Source organism: Chanodichthys erythropterus, chromosome 3 (assembly GCF_024489055.1).
Source record: "Chanodichthys erythropterus isolate Z2021 chromosome 3, ASM2448905v1, whole genome shotgun sequence".
In the NCBI taxonomy this organism is placed as follows: domain Eukaryota; kingdom Metazoa; phylum Chordata; class Actinopteri; order Cypriniformes; family Xenocyprididae; genus Chanodichthys; species Chanodichthys erythropterus.
Window position 1 is genome coordinate 47,917,203 of NC_090223.1, and position 26,769 is coordinate 47,943,971.

The 26,769-nt window shown below is 36.6% G+C and overlaps 2 protein-coding genes across 2 annotated transcripts; both read right to left on the minus strand.

Moving 5' to 3' along the window:
- Window positions 1-1,357: 1,357 nt before the first annotated feature.
- On the minus strand, window positions 1,358-14,711 carry stxbp2 (syntaxin binding protein 2). Its single transcript, XM_067382588.1, has 19 exons — window positions 14,638-14,711; window positions 13,803-13,852; window positions 13,630-13,711; window positions 12,090-12,166; window positions 11,875-11,950; window positions 11,665-11,768; window positions 11,120-11,277; window positions 10,951-11,035; window positions 10,180-10,310; window positions 9,953-10,060; window positions 9,820-9,877; window positions 7,731-7,796; window positions 7,556-7,636; window positions 5,216-5,357; window positions 5,021-5,127; window positions 4,606-4,704; window positions 4,434-4,522; window positions 2,604-2,764; window positions 1,358-2,342 (listed from the first exon to the last, which is right to left on the minus strand). The coding sequence occupies exons 1-19, from the start codon at window positions 14,672-14,674 to the stop codon at window positions 2,269-2,271; spliced, it is 1,785 nt and encodes a 594-aa protein (XP_067238689.1). The 5' UTR covers window positions 14,675-14,711; the 3' UTR covers window positions 1,358-2,268.
- A 4,629-nt stretch (window positions 14,712-19,340) lies between these two features.
- On the minus strand, window positions 19,341-25,102 carry LOC137012992 (tripartite motif-containing protein 16-like). Its single transcript, XM_067376547.1, has 6 exons — window positions 24,469-25,102; window positions 24,219-24,314; window positions 23,889-24,122; window positions 20,898-21,057; window positions 20,387-20,434; window positions 19,341-20,019 (listed from the first exon to the last, which is right to left on the minus strand). The coding sequence occupies exons 1-6, from the start codon at window positions 25,045-25,047 to the stop codon at window positions 19,496-19,498; spliced, it is 1,641 nt and encodes a 546-aa protein (XP_067232648.1). The 5' UTR covers window positions 25,048-25,102; the 3' UTR covers window positions 19,341-19,495.
- Window positions 25,103-26,769: the final 1,667 nt, after the last annotated feature.

Sequence of the window (26,769 nt, forward strand, 5' to 3'; positions counted from 1 at the left end):
TACTTTGCTTGTTTGTTTTTTAATTAAAAAAGGCAAATGTAAATATCTATTTTTGGCAAATGTAAAGGCCCTTGAAATGAAAAAGCCTCAGGCTGAAGAACATGCAAATGTCAGCAACAAAGACATTGGTTAATAAAATGACATTAAATGCATAAAGTATATTTGTTATTTCACATATTTAACTATTACTGGTTTGCAGAATACTCGGAGTTTGAATTTCATTTTTTACTCATTTTGAGGACTACTGAGACTGTTTTTGTGCAAATGAAATGAGTAAATCATGCTCACATTTAATCTAGAACTTCAACACTGTTAGCCCGGATAAGTTGAATTTACTTAAAAAATTTGAGGAAACTGGTTGCCCTAAAAAAATTAAGTAATGATTAAGTAATGTGAACTTAATAATTCGAGTTCATTTAACTTAAAATGTTTTGTAATATTCATTACTTTGTAGTTATTACACATAGTATATTTAAGTTCAGTGTACTACGCAAGTTAACTTGCCACCAATCAAAATTCATCCATGCCTCCCATCATGCATTGCTGCATGAATAAATTATGAGCTGAATTGTCTTAGTAATTTTCTTTATTCTCACTATTTAAATTTTGATGTTTTTCTGACTTTTTAGTTGCTTGTTTTCTAATGTTCAGAGTTGATCTGTTTATCAGAATATGTTGCTTGTCACCGTTGTTGAGATTCATACACTGATTCTTGATGTCTGTGTGTGCCTAAAATACATATATTTTTCTGTGATAAGGACAACTTTTTAAAAAAAAAATTTGTATTGTAAAAGTTGATCTTCTGCTGTAGAGTCACAGTTCTGCTGTAATCAATAATGTAAATCTAACTCAGAGATTGGGCTTTAAATGGGTTCAGTGATTCAGATCAAATAATGATTATGTGAAAACATAATCAACACCACCTGATCATCTTTTAACTTTGCTTGTCTGGTTGGTTTTAATGCAGTTAAAACTGCCCAAACAAAATCTAATATTAAAAAGCTCAACTAAAACAAACCCTGACCTCGATGATGGTAACTTAAAAATTGTGATTTTCTCCTTTGGTGAAAAACTATAAAAGGTAAATGTTTGGAAAAATGTCTGTAGAACAGCCAAAACAAATGTTCCAACTGCTCATCAACAGCTCCTTGAATTCATACACACCACGACAAAATGGAGTCATTACCTGCCACAAACCAGTGTGTAGGAGGCGTGGTCAGGAGAAAAACTTCATAATTTAAGTACATTTAACTTACATTTATTAACACATTCAAATACACCCACAAATTAGTAGAATATACTTATATTTTATAAGTAATGCAACCAAACTTAAATATTTCAAGTATATTGTAATTATATTTTTAAGTAAATATAAAATCCGGGCTAAGAGTGAATAATCATCATGTTTACACACAACACCTCTGTGCTTACTCCCAATTACTCTCATCATGGGGTCTGGAGAGGTGTTATCAATAAATGGGAAAACAAAGTAACTTGCATTACTTATTTGAAAAAGTAACTTAAAATGTGTCACTTGTTACTTTTAAAAAGTAATCTAATTGTGTAACTTACATTACTTGTAATGCATAACCACCAACACTTCTCAAGCATCTCTCTCTGGAATGAGGTATAAGGAAAATTTATTTAGAATTGTTAACAAATAGACAACAGACAAAAAGAGCCAGTGAACCAAATCCACCTATATGTGATAACGTAACAGTAAAAGAAAAAGTGCACAAGTTCAGAGCATGAAAAACAAAAAGACATCTATACTGAGATGAAACATTTCATGCCTTCACCAACATGGGGGCAGAAAATATAACAAAACTTGAAATAGACAACTGTACTATAAGCTGATTTGTCTTGCAAATTCCATTTGTTTCCACATTGTGCAGCTTTACAGTAGCAGAAAGACAAAACCTCCATAGTTGGTACAGCATGTCTCAGAATCCAGTCCAAAGAAGTCTTCAAATCACATCAGAACTTGATAGGACTGATATTCAAATGGTGTAAGGCAAGATTTAATCCACATACTCTCATATATATATATCATTTTTCTTTTAAATTAAGCATCAGTCATCAACAGCATGAATATATATACATACATATACCACCAGTTTAACTTGGGTAATTAAAATGACTATAAAAGCAAATAATCAGTAAGCTAGATCTCAAGGTCTTTTCACCGGTCATTTGAGAGAATCATAACTTCAGAGATATCAGATTTCACATGAGTTCAGTGGGATGAATCTCCTCAGAGATGTACTGCTAAACGGGTACAGGCTTGTCCAAATCCTTCAGGTCATTCAGAAAGCTGGTTGGAGTGAGAATGTGAGACGATCCTGCAGAAGAAAACCATATTTGACATTTTTAACAACACTGAAGACAATAAATGCTGTCTTCAGCCCTGCTCCTCCCCACTGTCCTGGAGAGTTCAGCTCCAACCCTAACCAAACACACCTGAACCAGCTAATCAGACTCTTCCGGATCACGTGACATTCACATTGGTGTGAAATTCAGGTTGGATATAAACTTTGCAGGCCAGTGGGTCTCCAGGAGGAGGGTTGACGACCCTAATCATAGCATAAGACATCTCCTCTCACCGATCAGAACCTCCCACTTGCCCTCGGTGGCCCGGGTCACTTCATAAGCACTGCGCATCTCAGAATGGGTCACGCCGCCAATCACAAAGATGATGAGGCGAGGGCCACTGCGGTACTCTGTGGCAGACTTGTTCTTGTGCCAGTGTCCAAACCGTGCACTGCTGGAATAGGATTCAAGAGTAATGTCAGACCAAAGGTCAACTAGTGTGTGTCATTCATGATGAGATCTCGCAATATTAAAACAAGACAACATGTCGTTTAACTGGCAAAACACCAGCTGCACGATATATTAAAAACCATTTTATAGTGTTATTGTGAAATCCCCAAGGCTGCAATTCAATATATGCGTTGCAGGTTTCGGAGCGATTTATTGTTTATTGCAATTTCAAAATAAAAGTTTAAACCCTCACTCTGAGTTTGCATGTTTTGATGTCCTCCTGTTCTTGTTCAAGAAATTACAGTAGCATTTCTACCGTAAAGAAGTAACCAAATATTAAAGATTAAGCAGACATTTGAATTAAATATTGTTCGGCCAGTGTTAAACAAGGATTTGATCTGCTGTAAAGTGTAACAACAACAATCAACCGGCTGTTGGTGCCCTCTGCAGGCATTTGTTATAATACATAATGTACAGAAGTTGATTATTGTTTATAGTATGTTACATTAAGGGCCAGATTTACTAACAGCTTGCGCCAGCGCAAACCCACTTTTGGTGTTAAAAAAGTACTGTGGGGATTTACTTAGACACGCGGTGCAAAATTTGCATTTGCGCCATTATTTTAAAGCCCAAAAAAGCAAGTCTTAACCCATTTCTGCAATTGTTGCTGCTAGGAGGAGACACCACAGAGAACAGAGAGCGCGTGGTAGAAGGGAGAAAATATTTTCCACTCGTACAAATTTCTTTTGAATGCCAGAGGACGACGTAATCCGTATCGTTTGCCAAGCCATGTTGGCCCATATTATATTATGTTACATTTTACATATTTTGTCAATATTGCGTATCGTCTCATCTCGTGAGCGAAGTGTATCGTCACACCCATAGTCATTTGTAGCTTCCAAACCTCAGCAGTTCTGTGCAAACCATGACTTGGCAACAAAAGATTCTGTATATGGTTCATTCTTAATTTGTGTTCTGTGTGCATCCATGACTTAACACTAATAGAATTAAAAGGATAAAGAAATTAGTCACATTACTTGATAGAATGGATTCTGTTCAATGAGTAATGCAAAATAAATTCTAAAATAAAACATTAATAATGATATCAGTGAATTTGCATATCCCCAAAATTCTAATTATACCTAATATAATTTTTTTGGTCACCTACCTTTAACCTCATAGCATTCAGCAAAACCTGCTTTAAAAATTGTGTTTAACTTTCTCAAGAAAGACAAATGATGGTTTAATTACATGTATTATTTTATCTATATTTTTTATTAATTAATTTTGAAAATATGCTTAAATATTGCTGTTTTTTTAAGTTCAGCTCTAAAAATTCTAATAGAAATGATACAAAAAAAAATTATATTATATATATATATATATATATATATATATATATATATATATATATATATATATATATATATATATATAAAAATTTTCAGTTTCTTTTTTAAGTACTGAGTAATATTAATTAACTACTACATGTACTTATTATAGGATTAGGGTTAGATTAATTTGGTTATTCCGTTTTTGATTTGGTAAGATGATTGTACAGTCTAGAACAGTGGATCTCAACCTTTTTGACACCACAATATTTGAAATATACAAAAGATAAATTATTAAGTGTAACTAATCTATTCGATTGTGTCTGTGAGAAGAGTTGGTACCTGACTGTAGTTGATGTGGTGGTGGTGATGGGGGCCGGATCAGACAGGAACGGCCACTGCTTCCTGTCACACTTGTCATCAATGATGTTCTGCAGAGCAAGATGAATTTAAATAAGAATCATTACATTCTTATATATGATTGATAAAAATCATACAGACAGTGTTTCCTGACCTCCATCACATCTTTCAGGATGGGCGTCCACCGGGACAGCTGATATGTGGATTCTGTGCGTTCTTTCCTGTCAGGCAGAACCTTACCAGAATTAGCGCCCTAAAAGACATGACAGAGAACAGTTTGTTATCATACTGTTCTTCAGGTCCATAGTCCACACAGCTGTTTCCTATGAAGCTACAATAACATCTTTCAAAAAAGCAATGTTAAAACAGCATACAAATATTACAACAATGGTATCCTAAATCTTTTTTTAGGCTGGTCCAGTTAATGCACATGCTGACTCTGACTCTGTTTAAAACAATTTCATCATAGTAAAATCCATTTAACTATGGAAAATCCATTAAAAAAAGAAGAGAAAAAAGTGCATATTGCACATAGGCTTGTTTTCAGACATTAGAGCATCTCGTTTTACCCCAGCGATGATGGGGCAGCCCAGGTGCTGCAGATTGGTGATGATGTTACTGTCCTTTTGCACGTTTGCATGCTGGATGAGTTTTGTGAGGTTCTCTTCACCAATGCCTGTGGGAAAGGAAGAGTTACTTCTGCTTAATTCATTCAGAGCTGTCAGCCTTCAATAAAGTTATACGCAAACGCGAGTGTTTCATACCCTTCTTCTTATGGAAAATGTAAAGCAGTATGATGCGGATTTTGTCATAGGGTTCGATCTCGGTGTTGAGCAGAACAGGGACGATATTCTTCATGGCATCTTTGAGCGGTTCGCCCTCAGCATCTGAACCCATGGCCAAGTCCTGTGGAGGAAATTACAAAACCACTTCTGAGAACAGTGCGGCATTTCATTTAATGACTGTTTAAACAATTGCACAAGGAACATTTCTGATTATTATCAGTGTTGAAAACAGTTGTGCTGCTTAATATTATTGTGGATGAATAGAAAGTTCAAAAGAACAGCATTTTTTTTAAATATTTTATAATAAATGTCTTTGCTGTCACTTTTGTTTAGATTGATTAGATGATGTTGAATAAATTCGTTTTTTAGTTTTCTTTGGTGCACAAAAAGTATTCTAGTCACTTCATAACATTAAGGTTAAACCACTGTAGTCACATAAACTCTTTTAACCCTTAAATGCATACCTCGGGTCTTTAGTGACCCAGGACGTCATTCACTACCCTCCTCCTCGTTCATTTTTTAAAGTTAGACATCAACCTTCTTGGTATTCCTCAATCAATTCATTATAAAGAATATAACAAAAAAAAAATCATAAAATTATAAAAGAATGCCTATTTTTGTATTAATTTTTTGTAAAAATTGTATAGGGTCGCAAACGACCCGAGGTGTGAATGAGTGTACGTATTTTTCTGCACAACAATAATTGAATGACGGAATAAGTGCGATTCACCTTTATTCCACAAGGTGGCAATGTCTGAAACACAATGCTGAAGTGACGACTCACTCAGACAGAAAAACGAAATAAGAAAAACATGAAATGGCTCAGCGATTTACTGCAGAGCAAGTGCTGAACGCAATCAAATATGACTGTAACTGTTACTGGATGAATCTGATGAAGCTGTTAGCGATCGAAATATTGATTTTGAAGATGTTGAAAATTATATAGTTTTGAGAATATGTTTGAGATCGCGAATGGGCTCATATTCGTGACCAGAAACATAAAACTAGCCCATTATTCGCTGAATTTACTGGGAAATGAGCTCTGATGAGGACAGTGATGATGGCATAAAACATCTGCTCAGAATGAGCCCTTTCAAGCTCCAAAAGGTAACAAAATACTATTTATTTTATTCTTCTGTAATCGTTCCTCTAATATCAGAGGAGTTTTATATTATCACGACAGGTAGCGATCCTTCCGTGTTAGATATACGGGTCGATAAAGACCCGAATATGTAAGAATGATTGGCGAAACAGTCATGCATTTAAGGGTTAAATATGTCTTTAGTAGCTTTCTGGGTATCTTAAAGTGTTAGGGTGGGTTTACACTTGACATGTTTGGTTTGATTAAAATTAACCCTGGTGCGACTGCTCTGTTAGTGCGGTTCATTTGAACATATGTGAACGCTGCCATCCGAACCCTGGTGCACACCAAACAAGCGGACCGAGACCACTGAAAAAAAGGGGTCTCGGTCCGCTTCTAAACGAACTTCGAATAATATGTGAACACAAAAAGGACCAAAGACATGTAAACGAACCAAAAACAGGAAGATGAGACCCGGCGCATTTATAATGATGCCCCAAAATAGGCAGTTAAAAAAATTTATAAAAAAAAATCTATGGGGTATTTTGAGCTGAAACTCATTCAGGGGACACCTTAGACTTATATTACATCTTGTGAAAAAGCATTCTATGGCACCTTTAACAAAATTTAGTTCATATATCCGGAACTTCACAGCCAGATGTTGAGTTATACATTTACATAACAATTACATAAAATAATGTAAGTTGTAAACATGTGAGTGCATCAAAATAGGAAGTAGTTGAGATTATCCATCAGCAGACCACCAAGTGTTATAAACACGGCACATAAAGAACCGCATCAGCTGCAGTCATGTCCAGTCATTAACCAGCTGGTTATAATACCTCCACACACAGAATCATGCACTTAGTATAAATCGTCCATCTGCTTTACATAAAAATAGGGATATGGCTGTACAATGTCCAGCGATGTTGCCTGTACTTTCAAAGATTACGTAATAGCTTCCTGTACATTATTTTACTGCAAAAGGTCAAAGTTCAGCGCACAAGCTGTTGCATAAATTGACAATAAGAAGCTTAGAAATATTAAGGAATGAGATAGTAAGAGACCCTCTGAAAACATAAACATTGTAAATTGAGCTTTTAAGATGTCCATCATTGGAACATATGGCTGAATGATATTATACAAAACATATCACTAACATTCGATATTAAACTGAAATAATTCTGCTTAATACAGTGATGGAATCTGGTCTGAGATCAAAAGCAGACAGCACTGACCTGCTCAACCGCACAGAGCTTGTCTAACGTGTTCTTGAACTTCTTCATGCAGGCATCAGCGAGGTTCAGATGAGTGGAGTACTGTCGACATCACAAACAACAAGAAGAAGTTAAAGTCGTCGTGATATGCAAGCGTCAATGAAACAAGGAAGCTGTGTTATGAGAGAAGTCGTACCAGGCTTAGTTCTTTCTGGTACTGTGGCATCTTCTTCAGCATCTGAGACAGATCTTTGATGTTGGCCTGAGGGGAGATATGTCAATGACACTTTAGTATGGACTGGGTACAAAAGAGCGTGTTTGTAAAAAGTCAATTTCATTGTTCTTTTCATCAAGGTTTCAAAAAAATTTCGCCATTTAGAAAATGTTGATTGTTAACCACCCTTGTGAAAAAAAAGTGATTAACTGTATTGAATAAGCACTTGTAGTGTACTTCAAATCTTAAAGTCAAAAGCGTGTTTAACCACCACGCAATTGTGTGGGGCCCCGCGGACCCCCCAGTGGTGAGGTCTACGTGATACGCAGGTATGTGCCGTATACCCACTAGGAAAGACCAAGGATTTCCGTATACCCACTTAAAAAAGCGTGAGGATACGGATTTGCCGCTCTTTAATGTGGCGCTGTAACCTCAGTTCAAGAAAAGCAGCAGCATGAAGCGCACTGGTACTGAAGTGGAGAAGAGGATCAGTTAATGTTACAGCGCGAAATAAACATGAATGAACATCTGAAGGTATGTTAAAAGATACAGTACAACTTACCAAAATCCGTATAATTTCTCATGTAATCAGTGTTTGAACCACGGAAAGACATTAATAACAGCTTGTAAACAAACAAACGTAACGTCACATTTACCTCAGAACAAACATATTCAGTGACCATAAACTCAATAGTCAACTAGAAAAATTAACTCTAGAGAGGAGCATTTAGCTAAATATATGCACCATATTACAAATTAATTAAAATTGTAATGTTTTTAATAGCCTACAATGCATGTTAGAATAAATCCGTCAAGTTGACAGCCATCATTTAAATGTTTATATTTAAAAAAAAATTATTGAAGAAGAAATAATTTTCAAGTTGGTAGGCCTATTATAACTTTATTATTATAAGTTTGTATTTAAGTTCAATATTAATGTAGTACCAACTGATTCTCATGTATATCTCATAGCATTAGTTGAGATTTTTTTTCCTTGAGAAAATTTGCCATGTACTGCACCTGATATACAGTATATCCAAAATAACCAATATCGAATCAAGTTGCAAGCTTATGAATTGAAATGGATAACTATGATGACAGACTGGCAGGAAATTTTGCAAAACAGAAAACAGTCCAAACATGGTGACATTGTGACATACTGATAAGCCTCATCTTTCCATTGTTAATAATAGTTGCAACTTGCACTCTTAATTGTGCCAGCTCATAAACCTATGCTCCAGGGACCATATTCATATAACATCTAAGGCTATATGTAGAACACACATATAAGCATTGTTTCAGAATGCTCTCAATAACATGTAGCCTAAATCAGATGCATACTAAATGCATTAATGAGTATGGTGGTACTTAAGGGGTGTTGCTCTGGGATGGGTGAGTATGAGCTTGGGAGGGAAAAATCACAGTATACCTCACTACACGATCGCAGGGCCCCCTCCCGGAGATTTGCTTATAACCAATAACCTAAACACGCCCCTGCTTAAAGTCCCCTGCAGTCAGTAATTTTATCCATTAAAACTCATCTTTGATAATTGAAATGGCATATTTAAATGTTTTTTCCTGTTAAAATAGAATGAATGTAACTCTACACCCTTGCTTAATTTTGTTTGCGCAGAACCATAAATATGCAAATTAGCCCAGTCTCCACCCAATCGCACCAGCTCAGACTACCGGATCCACTTGGTCAACTTTACTGTAGTAAACGCTGCACAAGTGGAAATACCGGTTTAATTCAGCCATCTCCGTTTGAACCAGAAACTGATTCAGAAGAAGAGTGAATTATACAGGCTCGTCTACAAGTCAATGTATCAGAATTTTATGTATTGCTCTCTACAACGTCAGACACATAACAGTAATTGATACAATTAGCCTTTGGCTTGACTCTTTATCAAACAGCTGATAATGGGTTGGAACCTTGCTGTGTGAAGTGTTGCCATTTTTTAAACCATCATAAGAAGCTTAGTTTTAATTTTCAACACAACATCTGAACTTCTAGACGTTTAATCAAGTGCAGTGTGACGTCATCACTAGTGGACAAAGATTGTGTGTGTACCTTGTCTGTGGTCATCCTCTTGCTCTCACAGAAGGTGCGCAGCAACTCCGTCACCTTCCTGAAACAGAACAGAAGGTGTGAGCACAAAAGCCCAGAAGACAGGCAGGAAACATAATTGTTGATCTGCTCTTACTTGGTGACGTCTGCTATGTGCATGTGCCGCAGCTGCACCCACAACTCGTCGTCCTCGTCCAGCAGCACTTCCTTCTCTCGAGCCTCGCCGATCCCTGCCGTCTGATACCTGCCAGCGATATACCACAGTTGGTAGACTAATGGTTATGATTTCATACATCACTGGTCAGATTGAAGTGTCATAAACATGGACCCTTCTGTTTGATTATAATGGGAACTGTCACACACTTGTAGATGTCTTGCTCAATGTCCAGCAGATCGTAAGCCATAGCCTGAAAGGTCAGCTCATGCAGGATTGGAGAGATGGGATCATATCCACGGTCCACTATGAGAAGCTGGGAGCGAGCTTTATCTGTGCCCTGTCAGTCAAACATCACAAAGGCTGTTAAACTGCAATTACAGTTCTTTACAGTAAGCATTTTTTAAGAACAAGCAAGCCAGGGTTATGTATCAGAATATTATATTATGTCAGATTTAATCCTTGCTTGTCTGTCACTTAATATATAAAGACAATATTTCTAAATTTAAATTTTTTACATTTTTGAAAGAAGTCTCTATTTAAACCATATTATGTTGCAAATACCTAAAAAAAAAAAAAAAAAAGTCTGTTCGGTAACATTTAACATTATTTGAAATTTCATCAAATGAAATGTAGGATCAGGGAGAAATCAGATAAGGGGTTTGAAGTAAAAAAGAAAATTGTGACAGGAACACAGATGTAACAAAGCACAAGGAAATAAGAAAAGCAAGATTTGCATTGCCACCCACCTGACCCTCAGGAAAATATCAGCTGACAGATGAGAACAGGAAAAAAACAGAGAGAAGAGAAAATAGTCCAGAAAACAGAATATGAAATTATACAAAATTCAAGAAGTGTCACTTTGTATTGAAGAAACTGAAGAAAGTGTGAAGTATATGTGCAACTACAAGATTTTAGAGAAGGAAAAAAAAAAAAAAAAAAAAACCTATTAGTGCATCATAAATATGCCAATATCTCACCTCTCCCATACTGGGATTGTCTGCTTTGTGTGCATTCAGACGGTCCATCACCATCTCAGCCAGGGTGAAATTCTCCTTTGGGCCCCTTAGAGAAACACAGTTGGTTTACATTTACACTTCAAACAAATCATGTTACACCAGGAAAAAAAAACAAAGTATTGACAAGTACTGGCGGTAGCGGATGGCTGGGTATTCCTTCAGTGTGTCACAGAGTGTGGCGATCTGCTCGGCCATGGCCTCCATCATCCTGGTCCTGTCATCTAGATTAGTCTGTACAGCTGGGCTGTAGAAAGTGTGGAAGGAACTAGGATTGTCCAGAGAAAACACCTGCAACATAAACATTCAAAAGTTTGGGATCAGTGAGAATTTTATTTCCTTTTTAAATATATATTTTTAAAAGAAATTCATACTTTTATTTAGCAAGGATGCATAAAAGGCACACTATGTAAATTTTAGCCCTCTAGCAGTTAAAAAACAAAACTGCACGCATTTTGCAGAAGAACATTGTTTCGGTTCGCTAACATTTACAAAGATTAATAAATGCTGTATCATGTATAAGTGCAGTTCATTATTAGTTCATGTTAGCTAATGTAGTTAAAATACAAATTATCGTATTAGAATTATTATTTAAAATATTATAAATATATAATATTAGAAATATTATTTGAATATTATTTGAATGGTAGTGTATGTGCTTGCTACGCTGCCACGCACCTGAGACTCGTATGGTATGAAAGCCACATTGATTTCCTTCAGGGTTTTGATGACCTTGGCAACCCTCGACCTCCCGATCTCAGCAAAAAGCCCATCGGAACAAGCTGAAAGCATGGTGAACCACAAATAATGACAATTTAATTAATACACAGTATTCAAGCTGAAGCAAAAATAATTCATCAAAGCTAATAGTGAAATGAACTGTCTTACTGTCTGTAAAGAAGATGTGTGCTGCTTTGTATGTAAGGCTGTCTCTTTGAAAATCACCGATTAGAGAATGAACTGACTGGAAGAACAAATATGAGATCATGTCAACATACTGAAGACCGTGAGTGTTAACAAAAATGATCAATAAGAATTTAAAAACACTACACTAGGCAACATATTAACATATTTCCACTTTGTGATTAATAAAGATCGCTCACCTTTGGCACAGGGGAGATGAGGTAAATGGCCTCCAAACTAGGGATCGGCTCCCTTCGCTTGTTAATGTCCTCTACAACTGTGAAGAAAAACAGGACAGCTCACATCTTGTGTTCTTAAAGGATTAGTCCACTTTCAAATACACTTTTCCTGATAATTTACTCACCCCCATGTCATCCAAGATGTTCATGTCTTTCTTTCTTCAGTCGAAAAGAAATTAAGGTTTTTGATGAAAACATTCCAGGATTTTTCTCCTTATAGTGGACTTTAATGGACCCCAAACGGTTGAAGGTCAAAATTACAGTGGTTCCACCAAAACCGCACTTTCATATTCTTCAAAAAGCTTACGCTGTATGTCCTACACCTTCTCTATTCAACTTAGGGAAAAAATGTAACTGCTGCTGTGTTCGTTCCGTAAGTAGAATAGGGTAGGTGAAGGACATACAGCGTAAACCTTTTGAAGAATACAGAAGTGCAGTTTTGGCGGAAGCACTTAGATGGCAATCATTTGTTTATATAAAGCATATACATATATATTTTTTTTTGAAAATGACTGATTGTTTCTCTAGATAAGACCCTTATTCCTCGACTGGTATCGTTTAAAGCCCTTTGAAGCTGCAATGAAACTGTCATTTTGACCTTCAAACGTTTGGGCTCCATTGAAGTCCACTATAAGGAGAATAATCCTGGAATGTTTTCATCAAAAACCTTCATTTCTTTTCGACTGAAGAAAGAAAGACATGAACATCTTGGATGACATGGGGGTGAGAAAATTATCAGGAAAATTTCATTTGAAAGTGAACTAATCCTTTAAGTCAAGATTGTTCCTAGTGGTTCACAGGATAACCGGTGAAGTGTAACAGACACATTTTGCAATCAGGGTTCGGACAGATACTGTAAAATGAAATTCAAGGACTTTTCAAGCACTACTTTTTTGGTTTTCAAGGACTATAATCAGAGATCTCACTTATCAAATTACCATTTTCTTTCAAAATTTAAAAAGGTAAATAGATAAATAAAAATAAACTACTAGAACAAGATGGTACAAATAAAGTGCAGCACATGCAATGACTGTGGTAATGAAAACCATTGAAAGGATACTATGACAAAGATATCGCTTTCCTTATTCAAACTGATTTTTTCTCCCATGAAAATATATGATTGATTTGAAGAATGAAAGCTGTATCATATACTTGGATATTTATATGAGCAATATCACACTGCAATATCACCATGCAAAATGTCTCTATTTCTGTATCAGATGAGCTGCAGCATTGATTTTGTGTGACAAGATTACACAAAAACTCTAATTTTACACATACTGTCTTTCAAAATACTTTTCAAGTACCTTTTCATAAATATTGCTGTTTTTAAGGGTTTTCCAGGACTTAAAGGTCAAAAAGTCAAATTCAAGGACCTTGTATGAACCCTGTGCAATGTATTTGCAACACCAGTCAGTATCTGACATTGGCAACTTTAAAATGGAAAGTGTTTCATAGTGAAACGGTGAACTGATTTGAACAAAAACTGATATATACTCACTCGTAACACCCTCCGCCATGATGTCAGACATTTTACAGCAAGAGGACAGAATCCGCATACTGATGTGATCGACGATGAGAACCTAAATAAACACAACCAAGATACAGAGAGAGAGAGAGAGTCATTTGTAAATCGATTAACTACACAACTTCAGTCCACTGTACTAATATTACCTTCCATTCCCCATCTTTCTTCACACTCTTGATGACACCACTGAGGATTTCTACAGACAAATACAATGTAGTTCGGTTAGAGATCATCATGTTTAGTGTTTAATACAGGACAGATATGGAAAATCAGGACATTTGTGTAATTTAATATGATAATGAGCCTTAAGATGATAAGCTTTAGTTTGCCTCATAACAAGGACTACCAAAAATAAGAAACAAATATCTTATTGTCCTTAAGATTTGGTTCTTAAATTACCTGTCTGGTTAATACTTTAATTTTGTGTAAGTAAATATAGAAATAAATTCGAAAATGTGTTTATTTTTGTCAAATTTATTTAGAAGGAAGCAGAAGTGCATGACATCTAGACGCGTATGATAAATGTGAATAAAATATGACTCTGGTGAAATGTAATAGCAATAAACGGTGTAGGGTCGTGTGCATTTTCGCAAGGGTTTAATGAAAAAGGTGACATTTCCTGTGTGTTTTTATGATGTGCGGCGTGATGTTGATCACAAGACCACAACTGACACATTTTAAATCGTGCAGTACAAACAAGTCTGTTATCTCCTCCATTTACAGAAATTACATTTCTGAGGAGTAAACGTGTTGGGTAAAGTCGTTAAACTTTGTTGAAGATGTACTGAAGTTTCTGATAAACTTGAGCAACTTCATACGGAAGTTTGGTCCTTTATCATGACGTATTGAGCACTCACTGTACACCTGTTGCTATGATTACATATTATGACAGGCCAATATATCAATATTTAAGCTCTGAATTATTGCGTATATGTCAGTAGACGTTTTAAAGGCCGTATTGTGCGATTAAATCAAACTTACTCTCGTTTGCGAGCGCTTTTAGTCCACCCGGGGCCATCTTGACACTTCCCTGTTGACAGGTTCCAGCAGGACTGTGAAGGCAGAAACGACGGGAACTCTTCCACACCCTGATGGACAAGACACCCGGAAGATACCATTCAAAATAAAAGTCCTCGATGCAATAAATTACACAGCAACCGAGACGGTGGATGGCTTTTTGTTACGATATCTTGAACAATCTTTTATTGAAACCACGTTTTTTTAATCAAACCAAGGCCGTGGAACAACTAACTGCAACGTTAAGGTAGCCTAATTTTAAAAGTGTCTAAAAAGTCTCCATAAAAAGTAATGAATTGAGTTATTTAGTTACTTTTTATGAAAAGTAATGTGTTACGTTACTTTTGCGTTACTTTTTCATACCGAGGCTGGGCTTGTTTATCTGTTAACAACAACCATGTTGTTTCTGTTTGTTGTTTATGTGAACTGATTATTGAAAATTGATGTCTTTTTTGTAGTGATGTAAAAGCAAAATGCATGCTGTCCTGCATTACAGTTATTTCACCACAGAAACCAAAACAGAGATATCTGTTTTGCGTCAAGATCACCACTTACTTTTGATAAATCACTGTAATACACAGGTTTTGCTGCTTACTGCTTTATTGTGGACTATTAGGTAAAACAACTGAATTTTATATGTTTCTATGTTCATATATCTATATTAAAAAAAAAAAAGTGTTAATAAAATTGCATTTTTGGTACCATGTGTTTTATTTGAATATTGATATCAAATTAATTGCTGCACTTAAAGGACTTTTGTGCAATGTTCAGCTGTACATCATTATGAAACTAAATCACAGAATGACTGCTTGTGGACTTGTATCTAAGAGTTTTAAAGTGTTTGTTTGTTTTTTTTTAATTTTTATATGTTAGCATCATGGCTATTTACATGGCAAACACAAAGGACAATAACATAATCCATACAATTTACATTATTATTATTATAAAAAACCTTTCAATTTAACATAAGATAGAAAATCTAAAATACATTCAGGTGATACATTTTGAAATATTTCATGCAAGCATGTTCCTGAATAAAAGCGTTTTCTAGCAGCATCATAAAAATTACAATTCAACAGAATATGTTTAACAGTCAAAGGAACTTGACACGAGAGACATAAAGGAGGAACTTCACCTATTAATAAAAACCCATGAGTACGTCTTGAGTGACCCAGTCTGCACCTATAGTGAAACTTAATAATGACTTTAAAGGAAGCTTTTTCCCACATCTGAATAACCAAACCCACTGTTATTCTGTCTCCCTCTCTTATTCCGTGCAGTAGAGTACGGTAGATTACAGGGTGTTTCAGAGCATCTCAGTGTGAACTTACCTGCACTAAACTATGCTGGTTCCTCTCGCTCTGAACCTGCTGAATGTCTTTACATTTAAGAACAGTCCCAAATCTGAGCTGTTTAGCCTGTAAAACTTCACATAATCATTGGGTAAAAATTTTCCCCTTGAGAAACACATAATGTATACATTTATTAGGTTACGGGCCTAAGGTAGAGAAGAGTTATATACTCTGCTTATATACCCCTTGGAACAAGATTGACTGGATTAGATGAACAAGCTCCCCCCGAACTTGTGTCATAAACTTCATTTAAAAAATGCTGAGCAATTGGATTTTTTAAAACATTTATAAGACTTATGCTAATTAATAAAATTAGAAAGAAAAGTTGTTGCACACATGAAAAGATTGTTTGCACAATATGCAATGTTTTACGTACTGTATTAAAGTAAGTTATATACATCTTTCTTTACTGTTTTTCCAGCATTATTGGTAGGTTTTTTTCATTGTGCTCTTATTGTGGTCAGTCTGCTCTTGTTCGTCTGTATCATGTTCTTCTGTAAAAGGAAGTGGCATTTGCCACTTTGCATTTGGGTTTCCAACAATTTTGCTATTCATTACAGAAATAGCTCAGCACCATCAAGCGAGGAGTAAAACAAATGATGTCTATTCTTAATGATCACCGTTGCGCTGGTGAGTGGTGGCCCGTCCAAATGCTGAGAATAGTTGCATGGCATGTCTGAAAATAAAGACTTTCTTTTGACAGAGTTTAGATCTGGCCTTTCTGTCTGCCTGGCGTTCCTTATATGGCTTAAAATGGCATACAGACAGTAGATGATCATTTAGCAGATTATATATTTAAAACAGTTCATGTCACTACAGTGGTTCAACTTTGATGTTATGAAGTTACGAGAATACTTTTTGTGCGACAAAAAAAACTAAATAATAACTTTATTCAACAATATAACGGCCGATTTCAAAACACTGCTTCATGAAGCTTCGCCACTTTACGAATCTTTTGTTTCGAATCAGTGGTTTGCAGCGCCAAAGTCATGTGATTTCAGCAAACAAGGCTTTGTTATGTCATAAGTGTTTTGAAATTTCAATAGTTCATGTGACTTTGGCCGTTTGATACACGTTCTGAACCACTGATTCGAAACAAAAGATTCGTAAAGCTTTGAAGCTTCATGAAGCAGTGTTTTGAAATCGTGCATTGCTAGATATTGTTGAATAAAGTCGTTATTTAGTTTTTTTGGTGCACAAAAACTATTCTCATCACTTTATAATATTAAAGTTGAACCACTGTAGTCACATGAACTGTTTTAAATATGTCTTTAGTAGCTTTCTGGGCATTTGAAAGTATGGATTATCTTATAATGGAGGCCTCACTTAGCCATCGGATTTCATCAAAAATATCTTCATTTGTGTTTTGAAGATGAGCAAAGGTCTTACAGGTGTAGAACGACATGAGGATGAGTAATAAATTACAGAAGTTTCATTTTTGGGTGAACTAACCCTTTAATCCCTAAATATTCAATCTTGATAGTTTCTTCAGAATTGAAGCAACTCCGAGTTTAGAGCCAAAGCGCATTGCCAGTGAGGAAGTTATTGCTTTATTAATCAAATTTTGTTTTCCAGATAACTATTTGAGGATAATTTGCATGTCTCCATGATAAATGCTTCAGATTTTGTTGATCTGCTGATCTGTGTGGAATGGTCTAATGGTTAAAGATAATCTAAAAACATTATTTAAATTCAAGAAAACATCAGCCAGAAGCAGTTGGTTTCATCAGTACATGTAACTACTGCTTAACAGGGGACCGTAATTGTACAAGTGTGACATCTGTGCCTTTGTGAAAATTAATTTGGAAGCAATTTCAAATATGTTATAAACTATTCAAACTATTTATCAGTTGATGCCCCGTTCTGAAGGCTGCAGTCAGGACCTTCTCCATGCTTTAGAGGGCCTGTTATGTCCAAAGTCTTTGGTTAAAACTCAGTAGGCTCATTCGAGCCTCCCAATGTTTACCCGCCGTGGGTGTTGCTGTTGGAAAGTGTTACTTTAGAAAAACAAGTGATTTATACAAGTGATTTTTAATGTCACATTTTGTAATATATATATTTTTTTATTTTTGTAATATGGATTATTTTATCAACCAATTTTTTGAAGATGCACCCTTGCCTCCTCGGAGGAAACACCTCTGGTCATTTAGTGACTATAAGTGTTTGTAACTTCTCTGATATGGTCAGCAAGTTTAAATCATAATCTATAAAATCTATAGCCTGGTTAAACCACATCAAGACCTGGTTTAACAGAAGTAGTTGAATGAACAGTAAGTGAGCTTGAGAAATTAGTTGTCTAATAAGTTGTCATTGTAAGTATATTCCTCCAGGAGGCAGTGTTGCACAGTGTTTCCAGAACCTGTGAATGAACGAAGACTTCCTGAAACAGGTTTATTCATTCATTGTAAGGTTATAAGGATACTGGTGATGAAAATGACCATTTCACCTTTGTGTATGATTTCTCACTATGGAAAGGAAAAACACGCTATTGTGCAGCAGTCTGAATTATGTTATGTTTTAAATGGAAAATTAAAGCTACACTCAAACAATCAGAAAAAAAGACCTATCCTGTGAAGTGTGACACATTAACTGTCTCATTTAAAAAAGACGCAGAGAAGCTGAATGTCCACCAGTGTCTTCTTCTAAAGAGTTCATGTTTTCCATCACTTGTGAGCCAATATCTGAAATCTCATCATCTTCTTCATCCCTCATCTTCTGCATCACAATTTTCCCTCGTCATTTTGAACTTTCATTTCTCTATTTTCTCCACTACTGTCATTTTCCACATCTTTACTTCTTACATTACTGTTTCTGTTATTTAATTTCTCAAAACTACACTATCCTCAATCTGTTCATTTTGTAATGAACCCTTTGTTTGGTCATTTCAACTGAAATTTACTTTTGAACGATTTAAGAAATTTACTTTTGAATAAAAACGATTTATGCATTTATGTGTCACTCCAATAAAAACACCAATGAACGTGATTTCCATCAAAACTATTACCCCTGGTTTCACAGACCAGGCTTAAGCTAGTCTAGACTAAAATGCATGTTTGAGCTGTTTGAACTGAAAGCATATCTTAAAATATGTCAGTGCCATTGTTGTGTCTCAAGATGATGTTTTTTTTCTAGGGTAGGTTTATAAAATATACTTAAATGCCCTAATTGAACTAAAGCCTAATTCTGGCTTAGGCTAAGCCCTGTCTGTGAAACCGGGCCTTAGAGTTTCAGAAAAGCAGGTACACATCACCACTCACCATAACACACACACACAGAGAGAGAGAGAGAGAGATTTTGCTGTCTCTATGAGGATTTAATACACATTTATTCTGTTATTTCAGTGACAGAAGTTCATCTATATTAATGTCATGAAGAGAAAATAAGAGACTCTGTATCATCTCACTGTTACTGATTTATCATGCAGCTCAAAGTATTATGGGTAAAATCTCTCTACAATCTGTTCTGAAACATCAACACAGTTTCACTGATGATCCAGAGGACCAAACAGTAAACCCAGGATAGAGCGGCTGAGTGAATGTGGTCTGGACTGTGTGGATGAGGCTCATTGTGTCAGAGACGCTGTAGAAGGACAGAGTTCCTGCACTGTGATCCACAAACACTCCTATTCTAGAGCTGATGGACTTTACAGGGAGAGCAGTGCCTATGTTATTGTGCCAGAATGAGTATCTGGAGGAAGAGCAGCTCAACATCCAGGACTGATCATTATATACAAACAAACACTCACGACCCCATCCTTTCCTGCTGATGCTCTTATATGACACTGATATACACACTTCACGCCCACACCTCTCAATCTCCCAGTAACAGCGTCCACACACACTCTCTCTACACAACACCTGACACCTCTCATTAAATCTGTCTGGATGATCAGGATACGGCTGGACTGTGTCAGTGTAAGTAATCACTCTGTTCCTCTCAGAGAGACAGAGGAATTTATTCACTGTGTTCAGATCCAGAGTGAGCTGTTGGGAATCTGATGGAGAGAAACACATCAGAATCAGGAATTATGAATCTGATCTTTTAATGTATCTGAACTCTTCATGACTCAATGTTCAGTGTATCATCAGTGTCTCAGTACAGCTGACCAGATATCCTGAATCATCATTTACATGATCAGTTATTAAACTCTTCTATCATGATTTCTTTCACCTTCAACATGATGTTTAGGTTTAGTTTCATTGTGTTTTGGTTTTGTTCTGTTTCTGTGTTCCTTGTCATTGTTAATTGACCAATTTAAAAAATTAAAAGTGCTGCAATTAGATCCACTTCTTGTTTTTGCCTGACCAAACTGAGACACATGAACACATTCATCGAGTTTTTCTGCTTGATTTCTTACTTACACTGTAGAAAGTCGTTCCTGGTCTTGGGATTCATGTCGGTGAATGTGACTGTGGAAACAAACAGACATGAACAGTGTGAAGAGAAATGACAAGATACAATACATTGTTTTCTAAGACTTTTCTAATATGATGTTGTACAGTATGATATTCAATGATGATGGACTCTTTTCTGAGAGCAGACGAATCTCCAGGAGCCTCGTTTATTAAACACACATATCGGATTTGATCCTAAATTCCATGTATATATGTATAATGTATATATAAACACTTGCTCATGATGATGAGTGCCGAACTTCTGAACCATAAAGGGATATTTGTGTTCGTTCTGTAGGTGGATTTGATGCTCTTGTTCACATTTCACTTGAATTTAAGATGAACTGTGATTTATAAAGTGGGATGCATTTAAGAACTTTTTTGTTTTATAAATCACAGAAACATTTCAGAAACTGTTGTATGTACACATTTCAGATCTTTCTACACACGTCTGTATAATGGAGGCGCAGGACTTTACCTCTGTCAGAGATCTTCCTGATCTCCTCTTTGCAGAAATCCTCCAGTTTGTCTCTCAGCTGACGGACAGATTCTCTCATGCCATCAAAAGAGGAGAGAGAACTGAAGGGATCGTCGGGTTCATCTGTAGATTCAGGAGGTGCTGAGAGAGACTGGAAACTCTACAGAAAACACAAATCAAAACTTCAGCCAATAAACTGCTCTATATCAGATCTGTGCGGCTCTTGTTCTTGTTCTTGATCTTCAGTAACTCGCATCAATCTAGCACTTTCACACAATCAGACGTTCATGCTTTAACGCTACAAACTCCAGTATTTGACACTTACACTCCTGGTGAAAAAGAAGTGCACTTCAAGAGTACTTATCCTCTATTGTCTTTGAAATATGATTAAAGCTACTGCTGAATGAACTGACAAAAATTTATGGAAATCTAAAAAAATACTTTAATGTCATTTCTACTGAAACTTGTTTGTGATGTATTTAAATACAAACCCGATTCCAAAAAAGTTGGGACACTGTACAAATTGTGAATAAAAACAGAATGCAATGATGTGGAAGTTTCAAATTTCAATATTTTATTCAGAATACAACATAGATGACATATCAAATGTTTAAACTGAGAAAATGTATAATTTTAAGGGAAAAATAAGTTGATTTTAAATTTCATGGCATCAACACATCTCAAAAAAGTTGGGACAAGGCCATGTTTACCACTGTGTGGCATCCCCTCTTTTTTTTATAACAGTCTGGGGACTGAGGTGACAAGTTTAGGAATAGGAATGTTGTCCCATTCTTGTCTAATACAGGCTTCTGGTTGCTCAACTGTCTTAGGTCTTCTTTGTCGCATCTTCCTCTTCATGATGCACCAAATGTTTTCTATGGGTGAAAGATCTGGACTGCAGGCTGGCCATTTCAGTACCCGGATCCTCCTTCTACGCAGCCATGATGTTGTAATTGATGCAGTATGTGGTCTGGCATTGCCATGTTGGAAAATGCAAGGTCCTCCCTGAAAGAGACGACGTCTGGATGGGAGCACATGTTGTTCTAGAACTTGGATATACCTTTCAGCATTGATGGTGCCTTTCCAGGTGTGTAAGCTGCCCATGCCACACGCACTCATGCAACCCCATACCATCAGAGAAGCAGGCTTCTGAACTGAGCGCTGATAACAACTTGGGTTGTCCTTGTCCTCTTTAGTGCGGATGACATGGAGTCCCAGTTTTCCAAAAAGAACTTCAAATTTTGATTCGTCTGATCACTGAACAGTTTTCCACTTTGCCATAGTCCATTTTAAATGAGCCTTGGCCCAGAGAAAATGCCTGCGCTTCTGGATCATGTTTAGAGATGGCTTCTTTTTTTGGCTTCGTTTTAGCCGGCAACGGCGAATGGCACAGTGGATTGTGTTCACCGACAATGTTTTCTGGAAGTATTCCTGAGCCCATGTTGTGATTTCCATTACAGTAGCATTCCTGTATGTGATGCGGTGCCGTCTAAGGGCCCGAAGATCACAGGCATCCAGTATGGTTTTCCGGCCTTGAACCTTAGGCACACAGATTGTTCCAGATTCTCTGAATCTTTGGATGATATTATGTACTGTAGATGATGATAACTTCAAACTCTTTGCAATTTTTCTCTGAGAAACTCCTTTCTGATATTGCTCCACTATTTTTCACCTCAGCATTGGGGGAATTGGCCCTATTCTGCCCATCTTGACTTCTGAGAGACACTGCCACTCTGAGAGGCTCTTTTTATACCCAATCATGTTGCCAATTGACCTAATAAGTTACAAATTGGTCCTACAGCTGTTCCTTATATGTACATTTAACTTTTTTGGAATGTGTAGCTCTCATGAAATCCAAAATGAGCCAATATTTGGCATGACATTTCAAAATCGTCTCACTTTCAACGTTTGATATGTTATCTATATTCTATTGTGAATAAAATATAAGTTTATGACATTTGTAAATTATTGCATTCCTTTTTTATTCACAATTTGTACAGTTTCCCAACTTTTTTGGAATCGGGTTTGTATATTACTAATATTATTATTAAATATATTAGTAATGTTAGTAAAATATAAGTTGCAATTTGGTACATTTAAAATATGTTAACTTTTTTTTATGATTTATTTTTGCCTTTTATTATATAAAGGAAGTGAAGTGGGAGAGAGGGAAAAGTCTGCGAGCCGGACTCGCACTCGGATCGTCCGAAGGATATCAGCACTGATTAAAATATATAATTATATAATTATAATTTATATGTATATAACAAACAAGAGTCAAAACGACAATAAAGTACTTTACATGTGCTTTAGTATATTTGTCAACACAACAAAATAATTTAAAGTAAAACTTTTAATTTTACATTTTTTTAAAAGTGTACTTAAGTGTGATAAGAAACAGTCATGAAAGTGTTTCTCTTAAAGAGTACTTAAGTGGCCTTTTATTTCATGAATATTGTATTATCTGCAAGTCCAGTTGTTTTTAAATATACTTTTAAGATTTGAAGTTCACTACAAGTGCACATTCAGTACAACTAAGCAATGGTTTGGATGATAAAACATCTGCTAAGATCATAAATGTTCATGTAACAGGTCGAGCGCATCAGTGGAGTCACATTGTAGAATTGAGAAGATTTGCTGAGGAAAAGCAGTTCAAGAGTAGATTGACCATTATTTGTAACTTTTGACTGTTTAGCAGCACTGAAACTTCACAAGGACTCTTAAGGCTCGATTTCAAGGTCAGGTTTATCACCTAACAATTTATTACAGAAAAAAAGAGCTCAGAAAAATGTTTTTCCAGGTCTTTGTAAGTGTGTCTCTTTCAGCAGAAGATGATCATATGAGAGTCTGACTGATGATTATATGATAACAAACACTGACTGAATCTGACTAAACTCCTGACAACATCTCAGTCAGCGGCTCATTCTGCTCTCATTAAATGTTTCTCTTGCTCAAGTCCACTATGATTCTGTTCTTCTAGATCTCTGTTACCTGCAGGAAATGGATGTGATCATGTGTGTGTGAAAGCTGCTCCAGCTCAGCGTCTCTCCTCCTCAGATCATTGATCTCCTGCTCCAGTCGTTCCAGTCGTACTTCAGCTCGACTCACTGCAGCCTCTTCCTGATCTCTGATCAGCTGTGTGACCTCAGAGCGGCTTCTCTCAATGGAGCGGATGAGCTCAGTAAAGATCTTCTCACTGTCCTCCACTGCTGTCTGTGCAGAGCGCTGTTAGGACACACATCACAATCACACAGTGGCTTCAGCGGGACTGACAGAGTCCAAACTGAGACGTCTCAAACTTCTCTTCTTCTCCAGAATCACCTTATGAGACTCCACAGCCTCTCTCAGCTGCTGAACATCTTTCTGTCTCTGCTGGATTCTCTGACGGATCTTCATCTGCGTCTCCTTCAGCTGTTTCTGGAGGATGAACCAATAAATGACACAGAAAACTATTATCAAACACACATTAAAGTTACATGAATCCTGAACTGGTCAAGGGTTAAAGGGATCAAGCATGGCAAGTTCAAACCACAGATTAATAGTTTCTTGTACAATCTCTCTCAGTTCATACCTGTTTCTCTGTCCTCTGTGCTGCAGTTGATACAGTGTTGTGGTTTTTATGTTCATACTCCTTACACCACACACAGATGCATTGTTGATCAGTGAAACAGTACATTTCTAGCTCTTTATCATGTTTACGGCAGATCATGTCCTGCAGTCGTCCAGTGGCATCGATCACTTTGTGTGGTTTACGAGAGTGATATTCCTCATGACGGTCAAAATGAGTTAGACAGAAAGACTCCTGACACACCAGACAGGACTTGACGGCTTTGTATTTTCTTCCAGTACAGACGTCACACTGCACGTCTCCAGCTCCAGCGTAACAGTCAGCAGGAAGTTTAGTCTTCTTCAGTTTCTCCACCACTTCAGCCAGAATGGTGTTTTTACCTAAAGCAGGTCTTGGACTGAAGGTCTGTCTGCACTGAGGACAGCTGTAGACTCTCTTCTCATCCTCCTGATCCCAACAGCCTGTAATACAGCTCTTACAGTAACTGTGTCCGCAGGGAATGGCCACTGGATCCTTCAGGAGATCCAGACACACTGGACACGTGAACGCATTCTGATCCACTGAAATCCTGGCTTCTGCCATTTTACTGCATGAATACAGAGAGACACGAACACACAACAGCTCAACAATACTTCAGTTTCTGTTTCTCTGAACTGAGCAGCTGAAATAGTTTCCTGCTTCTGTGTTTGAGTGACGTGTGGGAAACAGGCGTGTCTGTAAAGCAGCTTCCTCATTCCTGGTCCCGGAGAGTCACTCTCCTGCTGAGCGAAGAGCACATTTATGAATGACAATCTCTAGATGATGATCTTCTCCAGACTGGAAATTAAGGCAAATATCTGGTCATGTAGTGTATTCACCTTTAGACTGCAGCTTTGTCAATTTTAATTTGTTAAAATGTACATTTATTTGAATAGCGCCTTTCACAATATTGTTTCAAAGCAACTTTACAGAAAATGTTAATATAACATACTGTGTCAAAGTAATGTCAGAATGTGCAGTTCTACCCTTCAGGGTCATCTGAAATATTCGTAAGAGGCTGGATCCAAACCAGAGCTGGCATACTCAGGATGGCATCCTGAGATAGAAACAGAAAAGCAAATAGAAAATATTTTGCGTAGCCGTTTATAACATTTCAAGAAATAGATAATCATGTGCTTTGATCTGATATAACTGGAGTGAACGCTCTCCCTCCACTAGTGGACTTAGATATCCTAGGAACTAATATGTACTTTTAAAGTACTAAAATGTGCCTTTAAAGTATTAATATGCACCAGATGTAAAAGATGTACCTTTTCACTTTTGTACCTGCATATGTGCGCAGGCGAGTAGACCTTCTGATATTGCTAACTACTGGCCTGAGATGCATAATACAGCTTTTTTAGTTGTTTTTGTGGATCTGTGTGAACGGGGGTCTTTTTGACAATGTTGATTTCCGTTTTTAGTACATCGTTGTCCTGTAAACGTACCCTTGAATGAAATCAACTGAAGATAAAAGAAGACATTAAATCTCTCCAGATCTCAGCAGAGGATGAATAAACAACTCCCCAAATACAATTACCAGCTTCACTTATTATTACTAACCAGATAAGAATTATTGAGAATTTACAGAGGTTTATAATGTTGATGTTTTATTGAAAATAATAGTTTGGTTTGAAGTCACCATTAGGGTGATCAGTGTCTGCTTTTGTTGGGCAGTTTGACTCTTTATATTTTAACATTAGTTTTCTCTGGCTCTTGTAATTGTGTTTGCCAGGGAAAATATGATAAGACAATGTTGACTCATCATGTAATAGTCTCTTACTGATTTCATTTAGAGTCTAATTTCTGATTTTATAGGTGATGTTGAAAGTGAAAGTGACATGTGGCCAAGTATGGTGTCCCATACACAGAATTTGTGCTCTGCAATTTCACCCATCCAAGTGCACACACACATCAGTAAGTATTCAATCACACACACACACACACACACACACACACACACCGTGAGCAGTGGGCAGCCATTTTTGCTGTGGCACTTGGGAAGTGAATGGGTGCCTTGCTCAAGGGCACCTAAGTTGTGGGTAATGTGAGTAGAGCACCTATACACCTACATTTCGGTACTGAGAGTCAAACCCACAACCTTCTGACTCTCTAACCATAAGGCCACATGAATATCATCTCACTGCTGATAGTAGCCTTGTGACTGAACATCTTGATATTAAACAGTGTTGTGATAACCTGAAGAATATTAAAAAGTTCACTTCTTTTTTTTTTCTCTGATTAATTTGGACACACAGAGACATCAGTAATCACCAAATGAATCTT